The sequence below is a fragment of the Pleurodeles waltl genome, chromosome 1_2 (genome assembly GCF_031143425.1).
Source record: "Pleurodeles waltl isolate 20211129_DDA chromosome 1_2, aPleWal1.hap1.20221129, whole genome shotgun sequence".
Taxonomy (NCBI): domain Eukaryota; kingdom Metazoa; phylum Chordata; class Amphibia; order Caudata; family Salamandridae; genus Pleurodeles; species Pleurodeles waltl.
Window position 1 is genome coordinate 1264280217 of NC_090437.1, and position 21675 is coordinate 1264301891.

Sequence of the window (21675 nt, forward strand, 5' to 3'; positions counted from 1 at the left end):
TCTGCATTAGGAACATTACATCTAGTAAGGATTCAGCAGGTACAGCAGTGGTATCTAAGGCAAGAGCGGACTGCCTACTCAAGGGAGAAGAAGGAGAGGGAGTGTGTATACCCATTTTACTTGCAACTCTGTTGCCCCCTCCAAAACCCTCTTTCTCTTTCTCTTATGCAGAACAAAATGGGAGTCTTTCCTCTAAAATAGCGCTACCCCTTACTTGGGTTGAGAGACATGGTGATGAGGATTGCCTAGGTTCCAGCTGGAGCCTCCCCCCAATATTCTCATCTACCGCCCCCTTGGAATAAAGTCTGAAAGTAATTCGTTATGCACTGTGCAATTTCACTATGATTAGAATCAAGTGTATTTTTCCCTTTTATCACCTGTGACACATTAGGAGTCTTTTTAAAATATTTCCCCACAAATTCTTTAATTGATGCGCCCAGTGGTATTACAACAGATCTTTCTGTCTCAGGGCGTCTCCTGTAGCAATGTAGCAATGTTTGAAGTATATTCCCTCCTTCTTGGTTGATAGCTGTTACTCCCGGAACCTGACTCTCATTTGGGACCTCCTTTACTTTAGAAATGCCCTTCAGTCCCTTCTTTGTGCCACACAGTCCGCGTGACTGAACTTTGCTGCCGGCATGCTGCATATCTTCGTCCTGGGGGTTGATGGTCTATATATATTTATTAGGGAATTATTCCTCTGGCTTCCCATTTCTGCCACTACCACCACCTACACACGCCGTGTAACTTAACTTAACCCCCCCCACGGCCTTAGCAGTCTTCAATAGACTTCAATAGGCTTCGAATAAGGTTCAAATAGAGCTCCAACCTAAAGTACTAGAATTGTTGCATGGGAGATACACACACAGGCGGGGAACACGAGCACGGTATCTGCAATCCGAAATCCGATTTAAGCTTTCTTCCACTCAACAATGCGCAAGTCACACCCGCCACAAGACACAAGTTACAAGCTTCTCGCAGGTACATGTGAACACATCTGGCTTTGGCTGGGATAATGGACGATGACACTCACCCCACTCACCACTATGGTTGCGGACCTGGGAGGATATTCCTCCTTATCCCCTCTGGCCGGTTACTCATCCCAATTGCCGTCCTTTTTGTTCTCAGTGAGGACCAGAGGCCCTGGTGTGCCCTGGTGTGCCTTGGTGTGCTGGCGTGATGTGAGGCCAGATTCCTTGCTGCCACCTGCCTGTCGTCAAGTCTCTAAACCTCCTAGCCTCACTGAGCCTCACTGAGGGATTCTCCTGGTGCATCCTGAGAGACCTGCGGGTGCGTACTAAGGCCAGGGAAGTGCAGGGCAGCCAGAGGCAGCAGGAGGCAACTAGAGGCAACTGGAAGCAGCTGGAGGCCGCTGGGCAGCTGGAGGCCGTGGGCCGCAAGACGGCCACTGCAGGTCAAGAAACAGTGGTCCCCGTCGAGCCAAGTAAGTGGGAGCCATGGACGGCTGCAGGGCGGCTGCGGGGCCTGCGAGACAGACGGAAGCAGCTGGAGACTGCGGGGGCAGCAAGACGACCGCAGCAGGCCAAGAAATAGTGGGCCCCGGACAAGTAAACAGTGAGGCCACAGGTGGCTGCAGGAGACAGCGAGGCAGCCGGAGGCCACAGGGGCCATGAGATACAGGCACAGGGCGCCCGGAGCCTGCAAGCAGCCTGCCAGCCGAGCAGACAGCAAGGATGGACCAGCAGCATCTACGTCCTGTGGCGTCTGCGGCATCTCGCGTCTCTCTGTTCAGGTTGTGCTGCCAACATTGAGCCAAAATAATCCTTTTGAAACCTGTTTGATATTCTGGCTCTTCTGTAACGAAGGTTCAGTGACCTATCTGCATCCCAAGTCTGACAATCTAATTGGGAACGTTAGAGCTTTGTTGAAGGATTTACAACAGAAGCTTTGTTCCTGTGCTCAGCGCATAAAACTCCTTTTATTCTGTATAAGAACACTCTGCATATGAAATATGTATCTTTATAGAAAGTAATGGAAGTCATACAGAAACTTTGTCCTTAAGCAAAAATAGGTTCAGTCCATTTTTCTTAAGAATGGAACACTTGATATCAGCTGCAAACTGACATTTTTCACTAGAGCAACTTACAGACAATAATAATTTCATAATATTTATTTTGCATTTTGTCAGATTTTGCTACTTTTAAAACTGAAAAAATGGGTCTAAGTTTGATCAAATTTCCATTTACTATATAAATATTACAAACCATGCCATATCTGTTGGTTCTATTCTTTTTAATTTATTCAGGATTTAGGATTTCTGTGTTGTCGAGATTGCCCAAGGACAATGATTTGTACAAAAAAAGTAGCCCTGAGATTGATTACTTTTTGACATGATAATACCTACTGAAGGAAACCACAATATTGCGACAGAGAGAGATAGGCCTCGTTCCTTATATGAATTGTGACAAATAAGCTACCACTAAGTTTGAATCATGTAGATACCTTTGTTTCTGTAAGTAATGCCACACGTCCATTGGCACCAACACTCAAACAGCATAGTTTTTCTTTAGAGAAATGTGTGTGGCATGTGCTCACTTTCAGGTCCAACAACAATACGTTTAAAATATAAAGAACAATGTTAGCCCTAAACAAATTACATTAAAAAAATGCAATAGAATACCTGAAATTATAAACTAAGAAAACTAATGACAATGATAAATAGATATTGTTGTACAAATGATGCTTGTATACCCTGTGTTTGAATAAATGCAACTTTTTCACAAAATCCTTCTGACGATGAGCAGCTGAGGTGGTCATATCTGAAAAGATATGGCTCTGGGGTATTTCTGGCATAGATAACTGTTTTTGCCTAATTGCCTTAGCTAGCACTTGTTCTTTGATCAAATAATCCCCAAAATGTACTAAAATGGTATGTGGAAATTCTGAACTAGGCGAGCATTGGACCAGAATGCTATGAGCTCTTGTTACCGTTAATTCGCCCGAATGGTCCGGAAGTTGGGTGGCCTTCGCACCCCTCTGGCACACCTACTATGTGCAAATTAATAAACTGGAGAGACCGAAGAAACACGCACAGAGCACTTATCCCCATGTGAGAAACCTGGTGGTCCACTCAACCACTCGTCTTAAGGCAAAGACCACTGAGAAGGCTATTGCTTGCAGAGCTTACTCGTCGCTTGCTTACAGAGAAAAAGTGTGGGCTTAGATCTTCCCAAAGGTAAGTCTGCCGACAACTTTCCAGGTCCGTTCCATCAGCACCCTGCATAATGTCTTGCTGGCAGTTTAAAGCAGCCGTAATGGCTGCAGCTGCAACTGTGAAGTCCTCCGCCGCTGCCAGCCTCAGTAGAAATGCAATTTAGGGAATTGTGGCACTAAAGTTAAGAAAGTTAAACGCGTCGGTCAGCAAGAGGTCTGTTTGGGAGGGAAGCGATACAGAGTAATTACTAACCAGCAAGAGCTATTTGTATAATGGGTCATAAAATCAGATTTAGATTGTGTAATGTAAATGGCATGTCAAATAGATGGAAATATAGGGGGCTGGTTAGATGGTTGAGTTCTTCCTCCCGGAAGTACAGTTTTTGCAAGAAACCCATCTTAAGAATAACTTTCGAATATCCACATTCCAAAGCAGTATTCTCAAGCTAATTTTCCCTCAGCCTGTCTTGCAGTAATGAGTGTGGCAATTATGTTGGGTAGGGGGCTTGCGTGGTTGGTTAGTGACATAATCAGAGATCTACAGGGCAGATAGCTTTGGCTGAAGGTTGCTGTAGCTGGGGCCCGTTGAATTTGGGTAATTACTATGGCCCAGTGTTTGATGAAACAGACTCATTGTTTGCAGATTTATAGCATTGTAATGGGGCCTTATGTAGGAAGGGATTTTAACTTTATCCAGAAGATAACTTGGATAGGTCAAATAAAACGAAAAAGCTACTTAGTCCTAATACTAAAAATGATTTTTCATTATTTGATCCATGGAGGTGTGACCATCCAGGTATTTCTCAATATACTTGTTTCTCACTGCGATACCACACTTCTTCCTGTATTGTTTTTTTGTTTCTCATTTTATGAAGAAGATCAAGTCTGATATTTGACCTAATTCTTTTTCTGACCATTCATTGGTCTCCATTACAATAGTGCTGCAGACACTGAGGAGTGAAAGGCCGAGGTGGCAGCTGGGATGGACACTTCTAACAGATCAAATATGGCTCATTGAAATGAGCCAATTTATCCGGGACTGTTTTTTGTTGAATAGGGGCACGCCTTGGATGTTTTCTGTTTGAGAAGCCTTCAAGGCCGCAGCACGTGGTTGGATCATTGCTTATAAGGTGCAGTAACACAAAGACTGTGGAGAGCAAATAACTTAGCTGCAATCAGCAGTAGATCAAGCCCTGCGGACTAAGAATAGCCATTAGGGTCTGCCTTCCCGTCCTACAGGGAACATTCTCGCAAGGGCCAAGCAAAAGCTGGGAGTTTTTTTTATAATGGAAGAAAGTTTTGGCTCTAAGGCATACCATCAGGGATTGTATAAAAAGAGCCAACAGAGCAGGACATTTTTAGCCTGGTCCACACGGGTCAAGCAGGAAGCTGCATTTGTAAGGGAATTACAGAAACCAGGGACAGGGGAAAGAGTTGTGGAAAAGTCTCAGATCTCTCAAGGTCTCCCTTCGCAGTCAAGTATATCTGAATACTTCCAATCCAATCCATAGGATTACCGTGTCTGTCGAATTCAGAGGCGGAAACGTTTATTTCTACTATATCTGCGCAAGAGATATTCGAAGCGCTAGCCTGTATGCCAAGTGGGAAGGCCTCTGGTAATGATGGCTTTCCGGTCACATTTTATAAAACTTTTGCCATTGATTTAGTTCAGTGTTTTAAGAATTTATACAATTTTGTAGGGGCGGTGAAGTCGCTTCTCTTTTTATGGAGTCTACGATAGTTTTCAAAGAAAGGGAGGAACCCTAGGGATAATAATTCATATGGCCCTATTAGTTTACTTAACGCTGACTACAAGCTCTTAATGAAAATATGGGTCATTCGTATTACCCCTCTTGCTCAGACTTTAATTCAAAGAGAACAGAAGGGCTTTGTGACCGGCTGGTTGATGGCCGTAAATACCGGCTTCTTATTACAGGCGTTGGATTATTTCACAACTAACCACTAACTAACCATACTAGTGCAGCAGGTATTTTGGTTGATGCTGAGAAAGCTGTTGACCTAGTCACTTGGGATGTGCTCTTTTTCAGCTTAAAGAAATGTGGCTTTCCTCTCCCATTCATTAATATGCTTCTGAATCTATATCAAGGGGCTCAAGCTCAGATATTTGTGAATTCTAACCTTGCGGGTTCAGTAGCCATTAACAGAGGGACCCGGCAGGGGTGCCCTCTTGCCCCAATTGTATTTACTTTTTTTATTGAGCCTTTTGCGATCAGAGCTAATCAGGCAATTGAGGTCACTGTGGTGGGTATGGCCAAGTTAAAAATGTTTGCAGATGATGTGATTCTTCAGTTGAAGCCTTGCAAGGAGAATATCAAGAGGGTTTTGGGAGAGTTCAACCAATACCAAAGTATATAAAATGTATAAAAGTTATTAAATTAATCAAAAGAAAACTGAGTTGCTTCTTTGTAATACCTCAGCTAGTAGTATCCCTGTCGCTCTTTAATCGCAAGTTCACTAGATCAACGTATTTGTCGCTTGATTATGCTGATGCAAATTTTGCACAGTCTTCATGTTCCGGCTTAGCCTAGAGATGAACATCTTTTATTTTCTATTTGTGGTTGTATAGCACGTTTGCACTTTAGTTGATTCCTGGTATTTATTATTGGCCTCTCTTCTAGAGTTATGAATTTGTCTTTGAATTATGCTAATGTGAATTTTGTACAATCCTTGATTTCTTGCATTGTCCACTGAAGAACATTGGTATGCTTAATGGTTTTTATGATGTGCTGTATTCACTTCCTTTTTCTGTGTAATGTTTTTGTTTTCAATGTCTGCTCAACAAAAAATATATTTAAAAAAATGTTAAATAGATATTAAAATAGTTCATAAACAGTTTGAATTATGTCCAATCAGTCATTGTGTTGAACCACACTAACTCATTGCTTAATTTGTGCCAGTGTGTTTCTGGATGCTGGTACTTACTCATGATACTGCTCCACATGATGTCTGCCGGTGTTTGAGCAGTACTGTGTTTAACATTTTAACACATGAAAAATAATAACATCAGCTCCTCCAGGCCATTCTTACAGTTTATGTGACTAGTCCCAGCTGTCATATTTGCAGAAATGTGAGAGCTAGTGAGTAGCATTTGTACTGCCATTTCCCAGGACCAGGAAGTGGTGCAGGCTGCAGTGACATCTTCAAATATACCTTTGTAATGCCACTTTTATCCTTTCCTTTTTTTTTTATTAAGAACTGCACTCTCTCACCTGGTCACCTAGTAACATGATGTTTTGTTCATGGCTAGCAACTTTGAAGGCTTGATTGAAATAGCTCATCTGAAATGATCAAGTCACTCGATTGAAAGATGGAGACAGGCAATGCATTGGTGTTGAGTCTCTAACATAAAAATGGCACAGAAGTGGGGAAGCTCCAACGAGTTTACACCACAAGTATAACTTTCAAGGGTAGTGATTCATACTTATATTGACTTGCAGGTTAAGAGTTCCAGATGATACAGGACATTCTTTCAACAACAGCTCAAATTTGGTTTAGCAGACTGCACCTGTATGGTATTCAAGCCTTAGAAATTTCATTTCTTCAGGATAACTAATAAATCCTCAACAAAAAGTTAATTTCTAGTACCACTGAATCAAACCCCGTCTAATAGTCTGCACAGCTCACTTCTCGTTCCACTTCTAATTCCACTTTGCACTCAGGCAAGCTCACCAGCAGACAGATCAGTCTAAGGGGCATATTTATACTTTTTGGTGCAAAACTGCACTAATGCAGTTTTACACCAAAACGTTTAGCACCGGCTTGCATCATTTCTGAGCACCAGCCAGGCACCATATTTATGGAATGGTGCAAGCTGGTGTAAAGGGTACGCTAGGGTAAAAAAAAAGAAGTTAGCCGGGTGGGGCTGGCAATATGGTAAAAGAGGGTTTTGCACCAAAAAATGACATAAGGCAGGTTAGAGTGAAAAAAAAAGACTTGAACCAGCTTAGAGTCATTTTCTGACGCAAAACCATCCATACCACATGACTCCTGTCTTAGAAAAGACAGGAGTCATGCTCACCACCTCAATGGCCAGCACAGGGGAACAGAGTCTCCTGGGCATGGCCTTTGCACCCAGTGCCAAGTATGGGGGCCCATTTCGGGTCCTCCAATGGCACTTACCTGTACTTACCTATAGTTACCTGGGATGGGGTCTCCCATCCTCTGCTGTCCCTCTAGTGTTGGTGGGGGTGACCCTGGGGCCTGGGGAGGGCACCTGTGGGCATATTCCATGGTGTTCCACTATGGAAATTGGCCCACAGGTCCCCTAACGCCTGCCTTGACCCAGGTGTTAAATAATGGGGCAAAGCAAGTTTTGCACCATTATTTGACCCCTCCTCCCCCCAGGCCTGATTTTAGCATGGGGGGGGGGGGTAAATATGGCTCTAAGGCCATAGAGTAATTTTTTTCACGAGAATGCCTATCTTGCATCTCATGAACGCAAGGTAGGTTTCCACGACCAAAAAAGGAGTTTAACTCCATAAATTTGGCATATAGTTTTGCACTGAATTTACATTTTTTAAAACGACGCAAATTCGGGGCAAAACAAGTATAAATATGCCCCCTAAATTTGAGACCAATATGTGCGCCTTTTGATATGCACTTCGGGAGAGATCTGGCAATATATAGTTCATATTCTCACACTGACAAAAATGTAGATGGTAATAATTTAATTTCAAAACGGTGGAGTCTGTGTGTTTCTTTTTCCCATCTTCATAGCACACACTAACAATAGTTAAATGCCCAATTTAGTGTATCGGCAAAATAGAGCAGAGCTTAGAAAAACAAGCTGGTTATTGCCTCCTGCCTCCTCCTATTTCTCATCTCTACTGTCTGCAACGCATGGACTAACTCGGGCATTTTTCAAGTTAATGTATGTACTTTAGACAGCAAAATGAAACGCCAGATCCCTCTGCACCAGAACAGTGTTAAGAACACGATCATGACAATGCCCCTGGTCATTACAACCGGCTTATATGCTGAAAATGTAGGTTTTATAACATGCTCATATAAATTTTCCTTTACAGATTTAAGGTTCTTATAACTTTGAATGCAGCGCATTCTGCAATGGAAACACACATAAATGGAAATCATCTCCAGTCATTTAAGAGGAGGTGGGAACATATATCCTTATTCTCCATATCTACATACTGTGCAGCTGAACAATGGAACACCGGCAGCTGACTTACCACCGGGATATTTATGGAAATATGAAAATAAAAATTATGCTAATTTAATAGAGCACAAGTGCATATATTTTTTGGAGCAGGCACCAGCCATTACAGATGTCAAAACACCACAACTCATTTGCAAGTAGCACAAGAAAACCCAATGCATCTGGTTTGTGTATCTTCGAATCGAAAAAGTAGCCACAGGGTGGCACCATTTCTCAATGCATGTGAGGAACTACAATATCCAATATATTTTCCAGGGGCTTAATGTGAAAGCAATTGTCAAAGTGTAAGGTTCCAGAAAATGCCATGCCTCCATATGCATTTGTAAATTGTATCTGCGCTGCAGCAGACACTGAAAATGGGGTCAAAGAGGCCAAACAAAAGTAAACTCCTACATCTATGAATGAGAGTAAGGCTTTTGTAACTGCATTTGTTCTAAAAGGAAAGAGAAAAGAAGTAAACTAAAGACCACAAATAGAAGACAGACAATTGCTTAGTGTGGTTCTGGCATAATTCAAAGAATTACAATCACCTAGGCCCTGATTCACAAATTGCACTTTTGAGTCAATGTACACTTTTGAGTAAGTATACTACTTTTTGATATTCACAAAATGTAATTGTGTAGTAATTTACAATCTAATAGTAAGTCCAACACTATAAATGGCCAATCACTGGTTCTGCAACATCCTCCCATATAAAATAATGTAGGAAGGGGCTTAAACTAAAATGCAATAGGAAATAATGTTAAGTTGAATCAATCATGTACATTTGCAAAAAGAAAAAAAAAAATATATATATATATATATATACATGTATATATATATATATATTTACATTACCAAAGGGCGGTAGTTATACTTAGGACGTAGTTCCTATAAAAAAAGTGTTTTTACTTGCCTATATCTTTGGCGCTGGTTGATGTAGCTTCACAAAATTCCCCAAAAATAAGACTTTCACGTCAGCTGCTGCATGGAAAGCTTCGGGATGATCTATCAAGCGGGCGCTGAGAAAACTTGTTTTCTCCAGGTTAATTTCCATAGGGATTTTGAACAGGAATAGAACCCGAACTGCAGGACGGATTTACACCAAATTTGCAAAAAGCTAGATCTTGGTCCAGAAAGCATCCTTTTTATGATTTGGTGTAAATCTGTTCAGCGGTTTCCTAGTTATTAAGTGAAAAAAAAAATTGTATATATAGGAACGCAAATCTGTTGCGACTCATGTGCAGAACGTTGAGGCTCCACACGCCAGAAGCAGTACTGTGATTGGCTGTCCATAACCTGTGCAGAAAGTTGCAGCCTCCATTTTATGAACTGGGGCATGATCCCCGGCAGTGAAAATATAGGGTAAAAAGAATAGAAGGGGTCAGGTTAGAGGTACTCTCAATCCACTGTGGGGCTTTAATGTGGGTCTGAGGGACCCCTTTTTTGTTTAAAAAAATCTCAAAACACTTTTTTTCAGTTTGGGTGGAGTCACGACTCTGTCATGGTGCTCAGCGTGGCCCCTGTGTAACATCGCAACAGAGTTGCGAACCTTGCTGAATTTAGATTCAGGTCCCTGTGCAAGTACATTTGGAACCCAGGCCGTATGCTAGCATGCCTGAAACAGGTTTGAAAGGCTACTTCTGTGGGTGGCGCAAGCTGTGCTGCAGGCCCACTAGTAGCATTTAATTTACAGGCCCTGGGTACAAGGATACCACTGTACAAGGGACTTATAGGTAAATTAAATGTGACAATTACGTGTAAGACAATCATACCAAATTTAAAAGGGAGAGCACCTGCACTTTAGTACTGATCAGCAATGATAAAGTGCTCAGAGTCCTAGAGCCAACAACAAGAGGTCAGAAAAAATATATATAGTAGGTGGAAGGCAAAATGTTTGGGGATGACCCTGTAAAAAGGGACACACTCATGTATAGACTGACACACAAAGACACACACTGATGCATACACTGACACACCCAGGGACACACTTGTGTTCAGGACTACAAATGGAAAAATGACCTAATGGGTTTGTGATAGTTTGCTTTACACCAGGAGCCACAGTTCTTTGCTACATTTGCTAAAGTCAATCTTGTTTGTGTTACATTACTTTCCATAAATATAGGCATGCTACATTGATCTGCTTTCAAATGGTCATCTTTTACATGCAGGAAAAAATACATGATCCAAATATGAAATATACATACGATTTTCAGATGGGTCAGGAGCCTCATGACATCGGCCATGTCAGCCAAGATGAGAAGGCGCGTTACAGCGGACAGCAGTGCACGTGCAGCTCGCACCATGGTGCCCCTCTTCACCGATGAGCAGGGGTCGTCTGCAAACTCAGAGGAGGCAATGCGCATGGTTTCACCTAAAGTGCAAGGGTCAGAAAGAATGAGTTCATCTTTAGTGTTTTTGGATATTCACTCAGGTGTTAGGTATACAAGCAAACCGGAAGTCATGAACTCCCATTGCAACAACATGTGTAGCACAAAGGATTGTCATGTGTGTCTGTGCTTTATATGCAGGTTTATGGGAAAATGAAGCTGCGGTTTGTGGGTGCTATCTCAGCTATTTCAGGGCTCAAAGAAAAATACCCACAGAACTAAAAAGGATTCGATGAGGGTAACACATGCTGTGCCTGGTAGTAATGACGTGAGATGAACCAGCCCCAGAGACAACAGGTGCCATGTGAATTAACTACTCTATAAAATTGTACATCAAAAAAAATTAAAGGACCTAAGGTTCCAAAACAAGTTGAATTCAAATGTAAAAGGTTAACAAGCAAAATGACACGAAATGAAAAACAACTAGTTATTAAGAAAACAAGAAGAGTTCAGTAGCAAACCAATGGTAAGTCTTATTCAAAGCAGTGTGAGTTAGTCCAAAGTCGAGGAGCATTACGTTTATTGTGGATTTGCAAGTGCACATGATCAGAGTAAACTCGGTGGTTTTAACCTATGATTTTACCTTCAGAATTTGGCATTGATTGGAGGAAATGTATTCCAGCAGGGAACCTCGAGGGCCATGTCTGACGAGGGAATTTATTCAAGCGGAGATGGCATTTCCAGAGTTGCTGTTGGGCAGTAGAGTTTTAAATTGTAAATCTGGCGCGGCGATTTTGGCCTCGTTGGGCCACATTAGTGTTAACAAAATGAAGCTGCTGTGGCGCAAGGAGGCGCCAGGCCCTCTTAAATCTAGGGCTATTTGTTGTTTTAGTTTTTAACCCTGAGGTATTCTCTGTACAGCAAAGAAAAGACATCCCTAAAATGAAAGGACAGGTCTCCTGAAGCAGAAAAGTAGGAAGGCAAAGAAGGGAACAAACTCATGTAAAGAAGAAGAGACATCTGCTTTTTGCATTGTTCTGCTCGCCTGCTGGCCTTGGTGCCAACAAACCTCTGAACTCCCTATGAGATCAACTACCTCATGTATCACCATGGGCAAGGTTAAGTGTAGTATTCAGTCAGGATATGCCTAGACAGACTCATTTCCATCCATTTAGGTGAGTCACAATCAAACCTTTAGTAATTCTTCTAACTAAATTGAAGAAATACTTGAAACTGTTGTGACTATATGATTAAGTACCAATTTATAGTTTCACCAAACTATTTTCAGATTGGTGCCATTCATAAACAACTACATAAACTTTAGGTTTTAGAGCATACTAGTACCACGGACACTTAATTATATTTTAATCCATTGGTTTATTAGACATGGGGCCTATATACAGATGCTTGAAATGACCTCACCAAAGCATGAGAAGGTGCATGACACTCCATGCTCGAAGGTAATAGTGCGTTTGGCAAGGATGCTTTGTCCAATGGATCAGAAACGCATCCTAAATTGCAAATTGTGGAAGCATGACCCCAGGTGCATGCTAATATGTCTGTCACCAGACAGCAATCAAATTATACGTGTGGTTACATCTGAGGCACAGCACAATCTTTTATCAATCAAAAAAGCAAACTGTTTGGGAGTTGAAATCAAGACAGATAAACCTCACATGTTTGATGGCATCTTGCAACTAAAGGTGGATGGAATTTTTAACAGACACTTAATATTCCACAACCAATTTGATACAACTCTGTAACTTGCTCATGAGGTGCATTCAATCCCCTTTGTCTGCATTTGGCTGGAGAGTTCTATCTTCCCTTTGGTTTTGGAATCCTACAGCACCTCCTATCACTATCAAGCTCAGTGTCAATATGCCCTTTCATCGTCAACCATGCTGGCTGCTGGTAACTTTACCAAGTGAGCGCTTTACCTGGTAATGGGAATACCTTGGATACCAGCCGGTCCAGGTCAGGTACCTGACTCAGACCAGGCACTGTCTGAATCTTTCCTTTAGGGGGGCCTTATGTGCAATTATTCTACATGACACACATTGATGGATATTCTGCAGAACGTTCCAAGCAAATTATAATCGATTTCTTAAGATTTGTGGAATTTGCTGCAGTCAAACTACTATGGTTTCTGATATTAGTTCATTATTTCAATCAAAGTGATGTCTCTTTTGCTTGAGTTGAGTGAGGACTATTATCAAAACACTCTTTTACGAGCATTAGTGTGCTTGGATTTCACCACATATACACTTCCTTTAGCTGTTTAATTTTTGTATTCGGTATCCACTATTTCATTAACTATTCGATAGAAAACCAAAATATTTCCTGTCAATTTTTTCATCCCCAATATTGTTTAATAATGTGCCAGGTTGCAAGGCTTTGAAATTGAATGAAATATTTTTTTCATAATGATTTGTTGCTTAGAATTTGATTTCCAATGTCACTATGAAAAAAAAATTCATGCTGCTAACATACCTAAACTTACAATTTCATTCAAAATGATGCATTAATGATCTGTAAGAAAAAAGTGAAATATGTATTTACACAAATTCGCAATTTTAGTAATTGTGTTGTCTTTGAGAAAAGGTAGGACATTTCTAATGTACCTTGGACTCCTTACTTTGTTTTTCTCGCTTTTTTTCAATTCATTAAATGACTGCTTGTGAAACTCGCCAACTGACCTGATCCAACTACTCTTGCATGATTAAGTTAGGTACACTCTATCACAAAAGCATCTGCACGCATTAGAAGGAGACTGAAAGGCTGAGGTTGGCAGACTCAGCCATTTGTCTTTCCAAGGCGTGCAATGAGAACCATACCTTGGGTATCAATAGCATCTATTGTTTACAATGATGAGATATAAACAGAAATCATTAAGTAAATACTTAATTTAAAATTGATAATTCATGTTGGTATTCTGGATTCAATATTAAAAGGGGAGAGTTTGTAATTAACGAAAAAAATGTTTGTTTCTTCTTTATTATATGAATGTGAGGTAAAATGTAAGATTGTACAGTATAAAGTATCCGAACTTTACAATCAAGGGGTTACTTTGTAAGAAACTCTTCTCCCATCTGAATGGATACCGTTGTTAAGACTCCCTCAGCCACAGATGCCTTATTTCTAAGCATAAAGGAGAGAGAACAACATTTTCAGACACCTTCGGAAATATTCAAAATATGGATAGGAGGACGGTGCCTGGAAAGATATACAAAATTAATCTGACAGTTGATGCAAGTGCAGAACTGGATAAAAAGTGTTAATTAAAAACACAAGGAGGAAATAACTCCTACTGGCTTTTCTGAACTCCTGGAGACAGATTTCACAGTGATTTGGTTTATGCTAATCAGGCAGACATACCTGACTTTGAAGCCTCGCCACAAATGCATTCTGTATCTAATGAAGAGCGGGTACATTTGATCTAAGGAATATCTAGACAGTAACTTAAATAAAACTTTAATTGAGGAAAGAATTGCTGGTAGGCAAGTATCACAACAGACTGTTTGTTATGTTTCCAAAGGAGGAAGATTTGATACATCTTCCTTTCCCAGTGATGTATGTGCCCCTGCTTCATTTTGAGAATAGTGTTGCATCATGTGGTACTGTGCCACTGCGTCAAATTATTTAACAGTGTTGCTTGTTGGTACCAAAGGTTAAGCATGGAAATGCTAGGCTTCCAATAGGGTATTTTGAAGACCCATACTTGTACCCATAGCTCAACATCATATTTTAATGATTAGCAGATAATGGGTCTGATTTAGTTTGACGGAGGAAGTTACTCTGTCACAATGTGACGGATATGCCGTCCACCGTAGTACGATCCGATTATAGCCTATGGAGATCGTAACACTGCAGATTGGTATCTGCCACATTTGTGACAGAGTAACCTGTCTGCCAAAGTCTAACTTAGGCCCAAAGTGTTACTTGTATGTATAGTGGGATCCACACTGGTTACTGGGGTTCAAGGGACTTTGTTACAAATTCCTTGACGAAGAGCCACAAGGATCAGCAGTTCGCCACTGTATTTGCTGGTGAGGTGTTGTCTAGTTAAGTGACATACCCACTTAACCCATAATTGTGTGAAGCTAGATAAATCCCTTTGTAATTCTTAACTTCAGTCTTGTTAGCTAAAAAGCATCAGTCACTTAGCAGATCTCCTAAAATCCCTTCGTAATTCTTAACTTCAGTCTTGTTAGCTAAAAATCACCAGTCACTTAGCAGATCTCCTAGAAGCGTGACTTTATGTTATAACCTCTATTATGATTTTCAGGCTCTTGTGTATGTCAATATTCAGTCTTGCCATTAGTTTCAGAACTGTGCCAGACAGAATGTTTCTCCTCCATTTGTTGCAGGCTCCTGAAACACCTTGACACCCGCAACTGTGCAAAGAAGAATCAGTACTAAATTGCTTCTGTGTCCTGTTAACAAACCATCTCCACCCATAAAGGGCGCTCTCTACAGGGTCACCCCCAAACTTTTCCCTTCCTCCTCCTACTTTTTACTGGATTTTTGCTTGTTGGCCTTAGGACTCTGTGCGCTTTACTACTGCTAACCAGTGCTAAAGTGCTGGTGTTCTCACCTTAAAACATGATGTGATTGGCACATACCTGATTGGCATATTTAATGTTCACATAAGTCCCCTGTAAGTGGTATACTATATACCCAGGGCCTGTAAATTAAATGCTATCAATAGGCCTGCAGCACATATTGTGCCACCTACTTAAGTAGAACTTTCAAACATGCCCCAGGCGTGCCAATGCAGCCTAAAAGCAGTATCCCACTGCCATGTTGACTTGGCATTTAAAACCTCTTGCAAAGTCTTAAACTTCCCTTTTATTACATATAAATCACCCCTAGGTAGCCCATAGGGTACTGTGTAATTAAAAGGTAGGCCATGTACTTTTAAGCATTACATGTCCTAGTACTAATAATGAACAACTCCCAAATTCATTTTTCACTAGTGTGAGGCCTATCCCTCTCACAGGATAATATTGGAGATTCCTTAATATGTTTAATAAACTGCAATTCCTAAACCAGAGGAGGTAGCTATGTCATGTTTGGTACCTATGCAGTTTTAATGATAAATCCTCTTCAATGGTAAAGTCACATTTATCATTCCAAGTTTCAAAATGCTACTTTTAGAAACTTGTCATTTTCCTGCCCTTAGCCCGGTGTGCCTACAGCCTGCCCTAGGTCACATTACCGGGTGTAACTGACAGTTAGGACTTTGTGGATTCCTCCCAGACAGTCACAATAGTGGGAATAGCAGAGCCTGAATGGGTCATTAACTGACTTGATGGGAGGAAGGGGGTGGAGCTAAGCGCAGTCCCACTTGCACCTGACTAGGCTGTTCTCTGCCAACACATAATAGGCCTAACAACCCTGTATTGTCAGTGCAGCCAACTAGAAGCCAGAGCATGGGATGCAAGAAATTCCTGGAACTTCATAGAACTCTTCTGGAAACTTCTCCCAACTTCTGGAAGCAGGGCACTAGGGTATAAAAATAGGGCTCTCAAACCCACTCTTCACTACTGGACCTGCAGATGGACTCTCGAAGGACTGCCTGCTGCTGTGACCTGCTGTGCAGTCTGCCAGATGGCTATTGTACCTGGAAGGACTGCTTTGCTGCTTGGCACCTGTCTTGAACCTTCAAAACCCAGCCTCGGTTTGGAGCCCTGCATCTTTACCTGCACCCAGGACTTCCAGAAGTGACTTCTAGGGCTAGTTTTGCTGGCCTCCTGTTCAGAGCCACAGGGACATAGCAGGCTACCACCATCTTGAACCTGCACCTGAACCCAGCCTAGGTGAGTCCTGAACCCCCAAGAGGTCTCCATTCACTCCTGGACCCTTGGTTGTGGTGCTAAAGGTGCCCAGGTGGCCATTTTCCAAACCTGAGGACATGCTATTTTGAAACTTAAACTTTGAACATTCATAACTCCGGTTCTACTTTTGATGGATTTGATGTCAAACAATATATTATATTATAATTTATTAGACAACGGTTTTACAATTTATTACTTTTTTCCAAAATATTTTCTTGTGTTGTGTTATCACTTTATTACTGTTTGTGTGTTGCATAAGTAATATACACATTGCCCCTAAGTTTAGCCTGACTGATTGTTGTGCCACGCTTCCCAGGGTTGGGCACAGGTTAAATTAGTGACTTTTTGTAGTTCACCCTTCAATGGATTGTGACTGTTGCTTGACTAGGTCTCACACCCCAGTCAACAAACAACCCAATATCTCACAGCCTCCATATATAGAGTCTTGCCTCTCCCTTTTAAGTGGTGAGAGGTCTGTTTTGCAAGGCTGGCTTCTAATTTGTTTCAACAGGGATATCATCATAACTAAAGGCTGTGAGAGAACATTTATTTAAGTGAAACAGAAGCGTAATTTACAACTTTGGTAAGATACTACAAAAATAGAATGGCACTGATATCCAAAAATGAAGCAGAGGGTACAAGATCTTAGGTGATGGTTTCCCTTGCATGTGGTGGCATCCCAGCAACCTCTTAGGCCCAGGACTTCTTCACCAATTTTACTTATGCCAAACAGAGGAAGTGCATGGACGAGAGAAAATGCACAACTAATTGCTCATATTCTTATACTCACTATGAGAGATCATGAAATGATTAGAAAATAACTGATGTATAAGGAAGAAGATCAAGAGAATCAGTCATGGCACATGGCTTAAGCCATGCTGTTCATTTCATGACTTCAACTCAAGGTTTCAACATGAGAAGTCAGAAGATGTCCAAGCAGTTAAACAAATGTGTATCCATGCCTGCATGAGAGGGGAAGGTTCAGGGTCTGGCCACAGCGCACCTAGGACTTAATCAACTCATATCCTAGATAGTACTCTGCCTCCAAGAATATACTATAGCAGACAAACGCACGGAATGCAGAAACTCTTACTGGTTACACAGTGGCTAGTTGAATCATACTCATCACACACTCCTCTCTAATGGATGTTCAAGACACAATGGCCATTCATTAAAATCAGGGTAGCCTTGGCAAATAGAATCACCCTCTAGGGAATACATGATTTTGTGGTGTCCTACATCTGCCTTCATTTATGTCCCTCAACGGAACTTATTCATGGATAGTGGTCTCCAAAGTCCAAATGGCATACTGCTGAAGTCACCAGTGTGGGAATCTTCACAAGAGATGCCTGTTGCTTAAACTGGGAAGAGGCTTTCAATTGAGATGATCAAAAGAGGCGGAGATGCACTCTTCTAAATGGAAAGATTTTGTAAAGTCATCAGTGCCCTGAAGCATTTCCATCCTTTTATCAATGAGCAGAGGGTATCTATGCATTCAAACAATACAGTGACCGGGGCTTACTTTAACTGTTATGGAGGAACTCTTTCCATGTAAGGTAGATTGGCAAGCTTGCAGCTGACATCTGAATGTTTTTGGGTTTGAATCTCAGCAGCAATAGTTCAACCTTCCATCATTTAGTGTCAAGTGACCAGGTCATAAAACAGTTTTGACTACTGCTATTTCATGTTACTGGTGGTAAATTAAGGCAGTATTATGAAATGTGGATGTGAAACAAAATATCTTGACAATAAGACTTATGCATATTTGCTGTGTGACATTTTGTTGTGCTCTGTTGTGCTGCTGAATATTTGTGCAGCAATATTGCAAAGTGAGTTTATTTTATTGAAATGTAGTTGTGTTCCGTTCTGTGGTGTGCCCTGTCATGTTTTAATTGTGTGATTATAGTGCTTTATGTGTACTATTGTGTTAAGTTATATTATGTTGTGTACTTTAAATAGGTCAACAAATCCTGCTACATTTCCAAAGATACACAGAATATGCATTAGAAAAAGCGGTGATGAGCAACCTTTCACAGCTGCCTGAGATGTTAAAATAGTGCTGGTGTAGGCCTTAACTACATCCCAAAAATGTTGCATGGACTGTGTCTTAACTTATCGCTCCCATACTATCTTTGGGTAGTAGAGCCCAAGATATCCAGGCCATTAAATGTGGCAATAGTAGTACATGTTACTCAAAGCAAAAATGCATGGAAGAAGTGTGGTATGAAGAGCTATATATAATATTTATTATTATTGTTGTTGTTTTTATTATTGTTCAAGAGTGATTAAAGATTTTCTTATCGTGTCCTTGGTGAGGTTAACATTTTTTTATCTGAATTTTGTATAAAGTATACTATACAACAGCTAGCCTACTAAACAGAACCTTTCCTGTATCTGAGGAATTGTTCCTGTGAATTAGGATCATTGTGCCTTCCGTCTTGGTTGCACTGTCTGTATTTCTCTATCTCTCTTTTACTTCTTACATTGCACAGCATTCATGTTTTGTTCTCACTTTACAAATGCTTGCACTTTAGGGGTGGGTGCCCTTATGATTCCTTTGCATGGTGTCGTTTTTTATGCTTCCAGAGTAATTTAACTCCTCTTGACAAATTTGTGCTTATTTTAAAATATGTGTTTTGATGGAAGCACTTTGTAGATGATCATCAGAACTGGCAGCATGGCTGTTTGCCTTGTTTGAATTTAACTTGCTCTTTGATCATGTTTGTACTTTCACTCTGTGAAAATCACTTTACCCGGCACATCCATCCTTTTCTTCAAAGGCTGTTCAAAAAGAAATCCCTGTGTTCATTTGAAATGATAAAATGCCAGCTGATCCACACTTCCTTGAACTTCACTGTTTGTAAAGTGGACTAGCTTCTTCCCTCTACCACTACTCTTCTCTTCTTTAGTCCACTAATAAAGAAGACAGCATCTTTGTGGACTATGCCAATATTTTCATAGGATTCTACAACATCATGATACAGCATCAGTTTACTTTCCTCTGACTGCTAGCAACCAACGGGCTTGGTTAACACAGTGTTAATAATTCTCAATAATGGTGTAAATATTGTATATTCACTAAGGGAAAAGAGGATTCCACATCTAGACTGCCCTGAAGAAATGTTCCAATTAACGATTCCTTTTATTAACATTCATGAAAAGCATATAGAAAAAAATATAGTGAATGCTTGAAATGTTTCCTTTAAATTCTACAATGCATTCCACAAACTATGGGTACAACTGATATTGACAGTGCAATAGTTGATGGCAGATATTTTTACCAGGGGAAACAAAGCTAGGAGAGGTTGGAACATCTTTTCAAACTGTAAGAAAGTGGTTAAATAGTTATGGTGGATTGAGCACCCTCAAGTAATAAAGGCACTATTTTGTAAGGTCCAATAAAAGGTTTCAGTCATTAAAACCTGAGTTCTGACGTTAGTAGCTAAGGCACAGAGCTGACAGGCTTTACTTTGAGAAAATGTGCAAGAATGTACCAAAACAGTTATAAAGTCAAAAACACCTCACAATAAAAATCCAACTCCAGTAAATAAATGTTAGAGACTAATTGGACACCAAAACAACAGAAATCTAATAAGGGGAACCAAGATATGAATTTTTAAATTTTTAAGTAAAACTTGTGCCTAAAAGTGCAAAGTGCCAAGGGTAGTCAATGATTGCAGTAGAACTGGACTTAGGTGTGAATTGCAGTCGAACGCAATGGATCGCAGGTCGGGTACACCATCCAGGTTTGACCAGGTAGTACATTTTACTTTGACACCTAGGCCTCATTACGAGTTTGGCAGTCGGATAAGTGGACTGCCAAACTCGTGGGGAGGATGTCATTCCCAACTGTCAGCCCTTAAGGGAGCCGAGGCCAATACCGTAGCACACCAGCACTATCGGAATGTTCAATGTCTGCAAAGTAGAGAGTGCGCATTCTGATGGCGCTGAGAGGGGGGTTCCTGGACTAATTACGCCATGGGCATGAGCAGTGCAGCAGCCTCCTGGTGGCCACCAGAACCAGCTTTCCACCAGTCTTTCTATGCCAGAGTGACCGCCATGGTAAGGCTGGCAGAAACCTGAGTTGTAATCAGCAAGACAGAGAACGGTCCTGGAGGGTTCAAGACTCACTCCAGCAGAGACAATAGCAGGGTCCAGGTCAATTTCAGCTAATTTTGGTCAGGTAAGCACTTCAAGAAAAAGGCCTCTTGTAGGTTGCTGCTTCCCGGTAGCCAGAGACAAGGCCATCCAACCAAATCTTCGTGTCTACTTCTTTCTCCTGGGGGAATGTGGGTTTTGCCCTGCATGTCTCCTCACATATCTCAAATAGCAGTTGCAGTCTTTCTTCTGCACTTCCGCAGGTCCAGAGTGCTCTGATGAAAGTGCATAGCGATGACATATTTAGGTCTAGTACAACCCTGAGGGTTGCGGCTCCTGGCTCCTCCATACCCAACAAGGTAAAAGGTCCTGGGGTAACACTACCCACTTCTAAAGCAGTTCTTGTGCGCCATGCTGCAAACAACCCCACTGTACTATACTGACCCTTCATTTCTTTTTGGAGCTCAAAAACTTCTAGTGGGACAATCTTGGAAGTTGTAGCCAGACCGGTCACAGCTGAGCTGGATAGTTTAGACCAAGTGTCCACTTAAGTTTTCTTTCAGGCCACAAAATGCTGATTAGACCCAACCTGATTTTCCTGTCTGCCATGGTTGTGCTTGTGGGGCAGTTTGCCTTGGGTGGGTGGTTCCTGGTCTACCTAGACCCAGCTATTTCAACTTATCTGGGAGTAGCTACTCCTGGTCATTTCTAATCTTTTAGGACATCAGGGACAATACTTAAAGTCCAGGACCCACTCAAGCAGACGCCATCAGCAAAGTCATGCCCAGGTCCACTTGCTACTAGCCAACTGATCAATATAGGGAAAGGCCTCTTGTGGCTTTTGGTGTGCCTTTAGCCACACAGGAGTTCAGCCAACTGGTGCTTGTAGTCCACTTCATACACCTGGCTATAAGTAGGAGCTGAAACAACCCCACAGGTCTCCATATATGCCGCAGAGAGCAGGTCCAGTCCAATTTGTTTCATCAAGGTCCTGAGGACTTTGGGGTTGAGTGCCAATTTTGTCAATTCACTAGTCAGTGGATAGTGGTGACTCCTGGTCTAT

The 21675-nt window shown here is 41.4% G+C and overlaps 1 protein-coding gene across 2 annotated transcripts in view; it reads right to left on the reverse strand.

Moving 5' to 3' along the window:
* CTNNA2 (catenin alpha 2) overlaps positions 1-21675 on the reverse strand; it is a 2570005-nt gene that overhangs the window by 1952818 nt on the left and 595512 nt on the right. For both annotated transcript variants that reach the window (XM_069204683.1, XM_069204674.1), the window contains exon 4: positions 10555-10721. In XM_069204683.1, coding sequence (XP_069060784.1) covers positions 10555-10721 — 167 coding nt within the window. The remainder of the gene's footprint in view (positions 1-10554; positions 10722-21675) is intronic.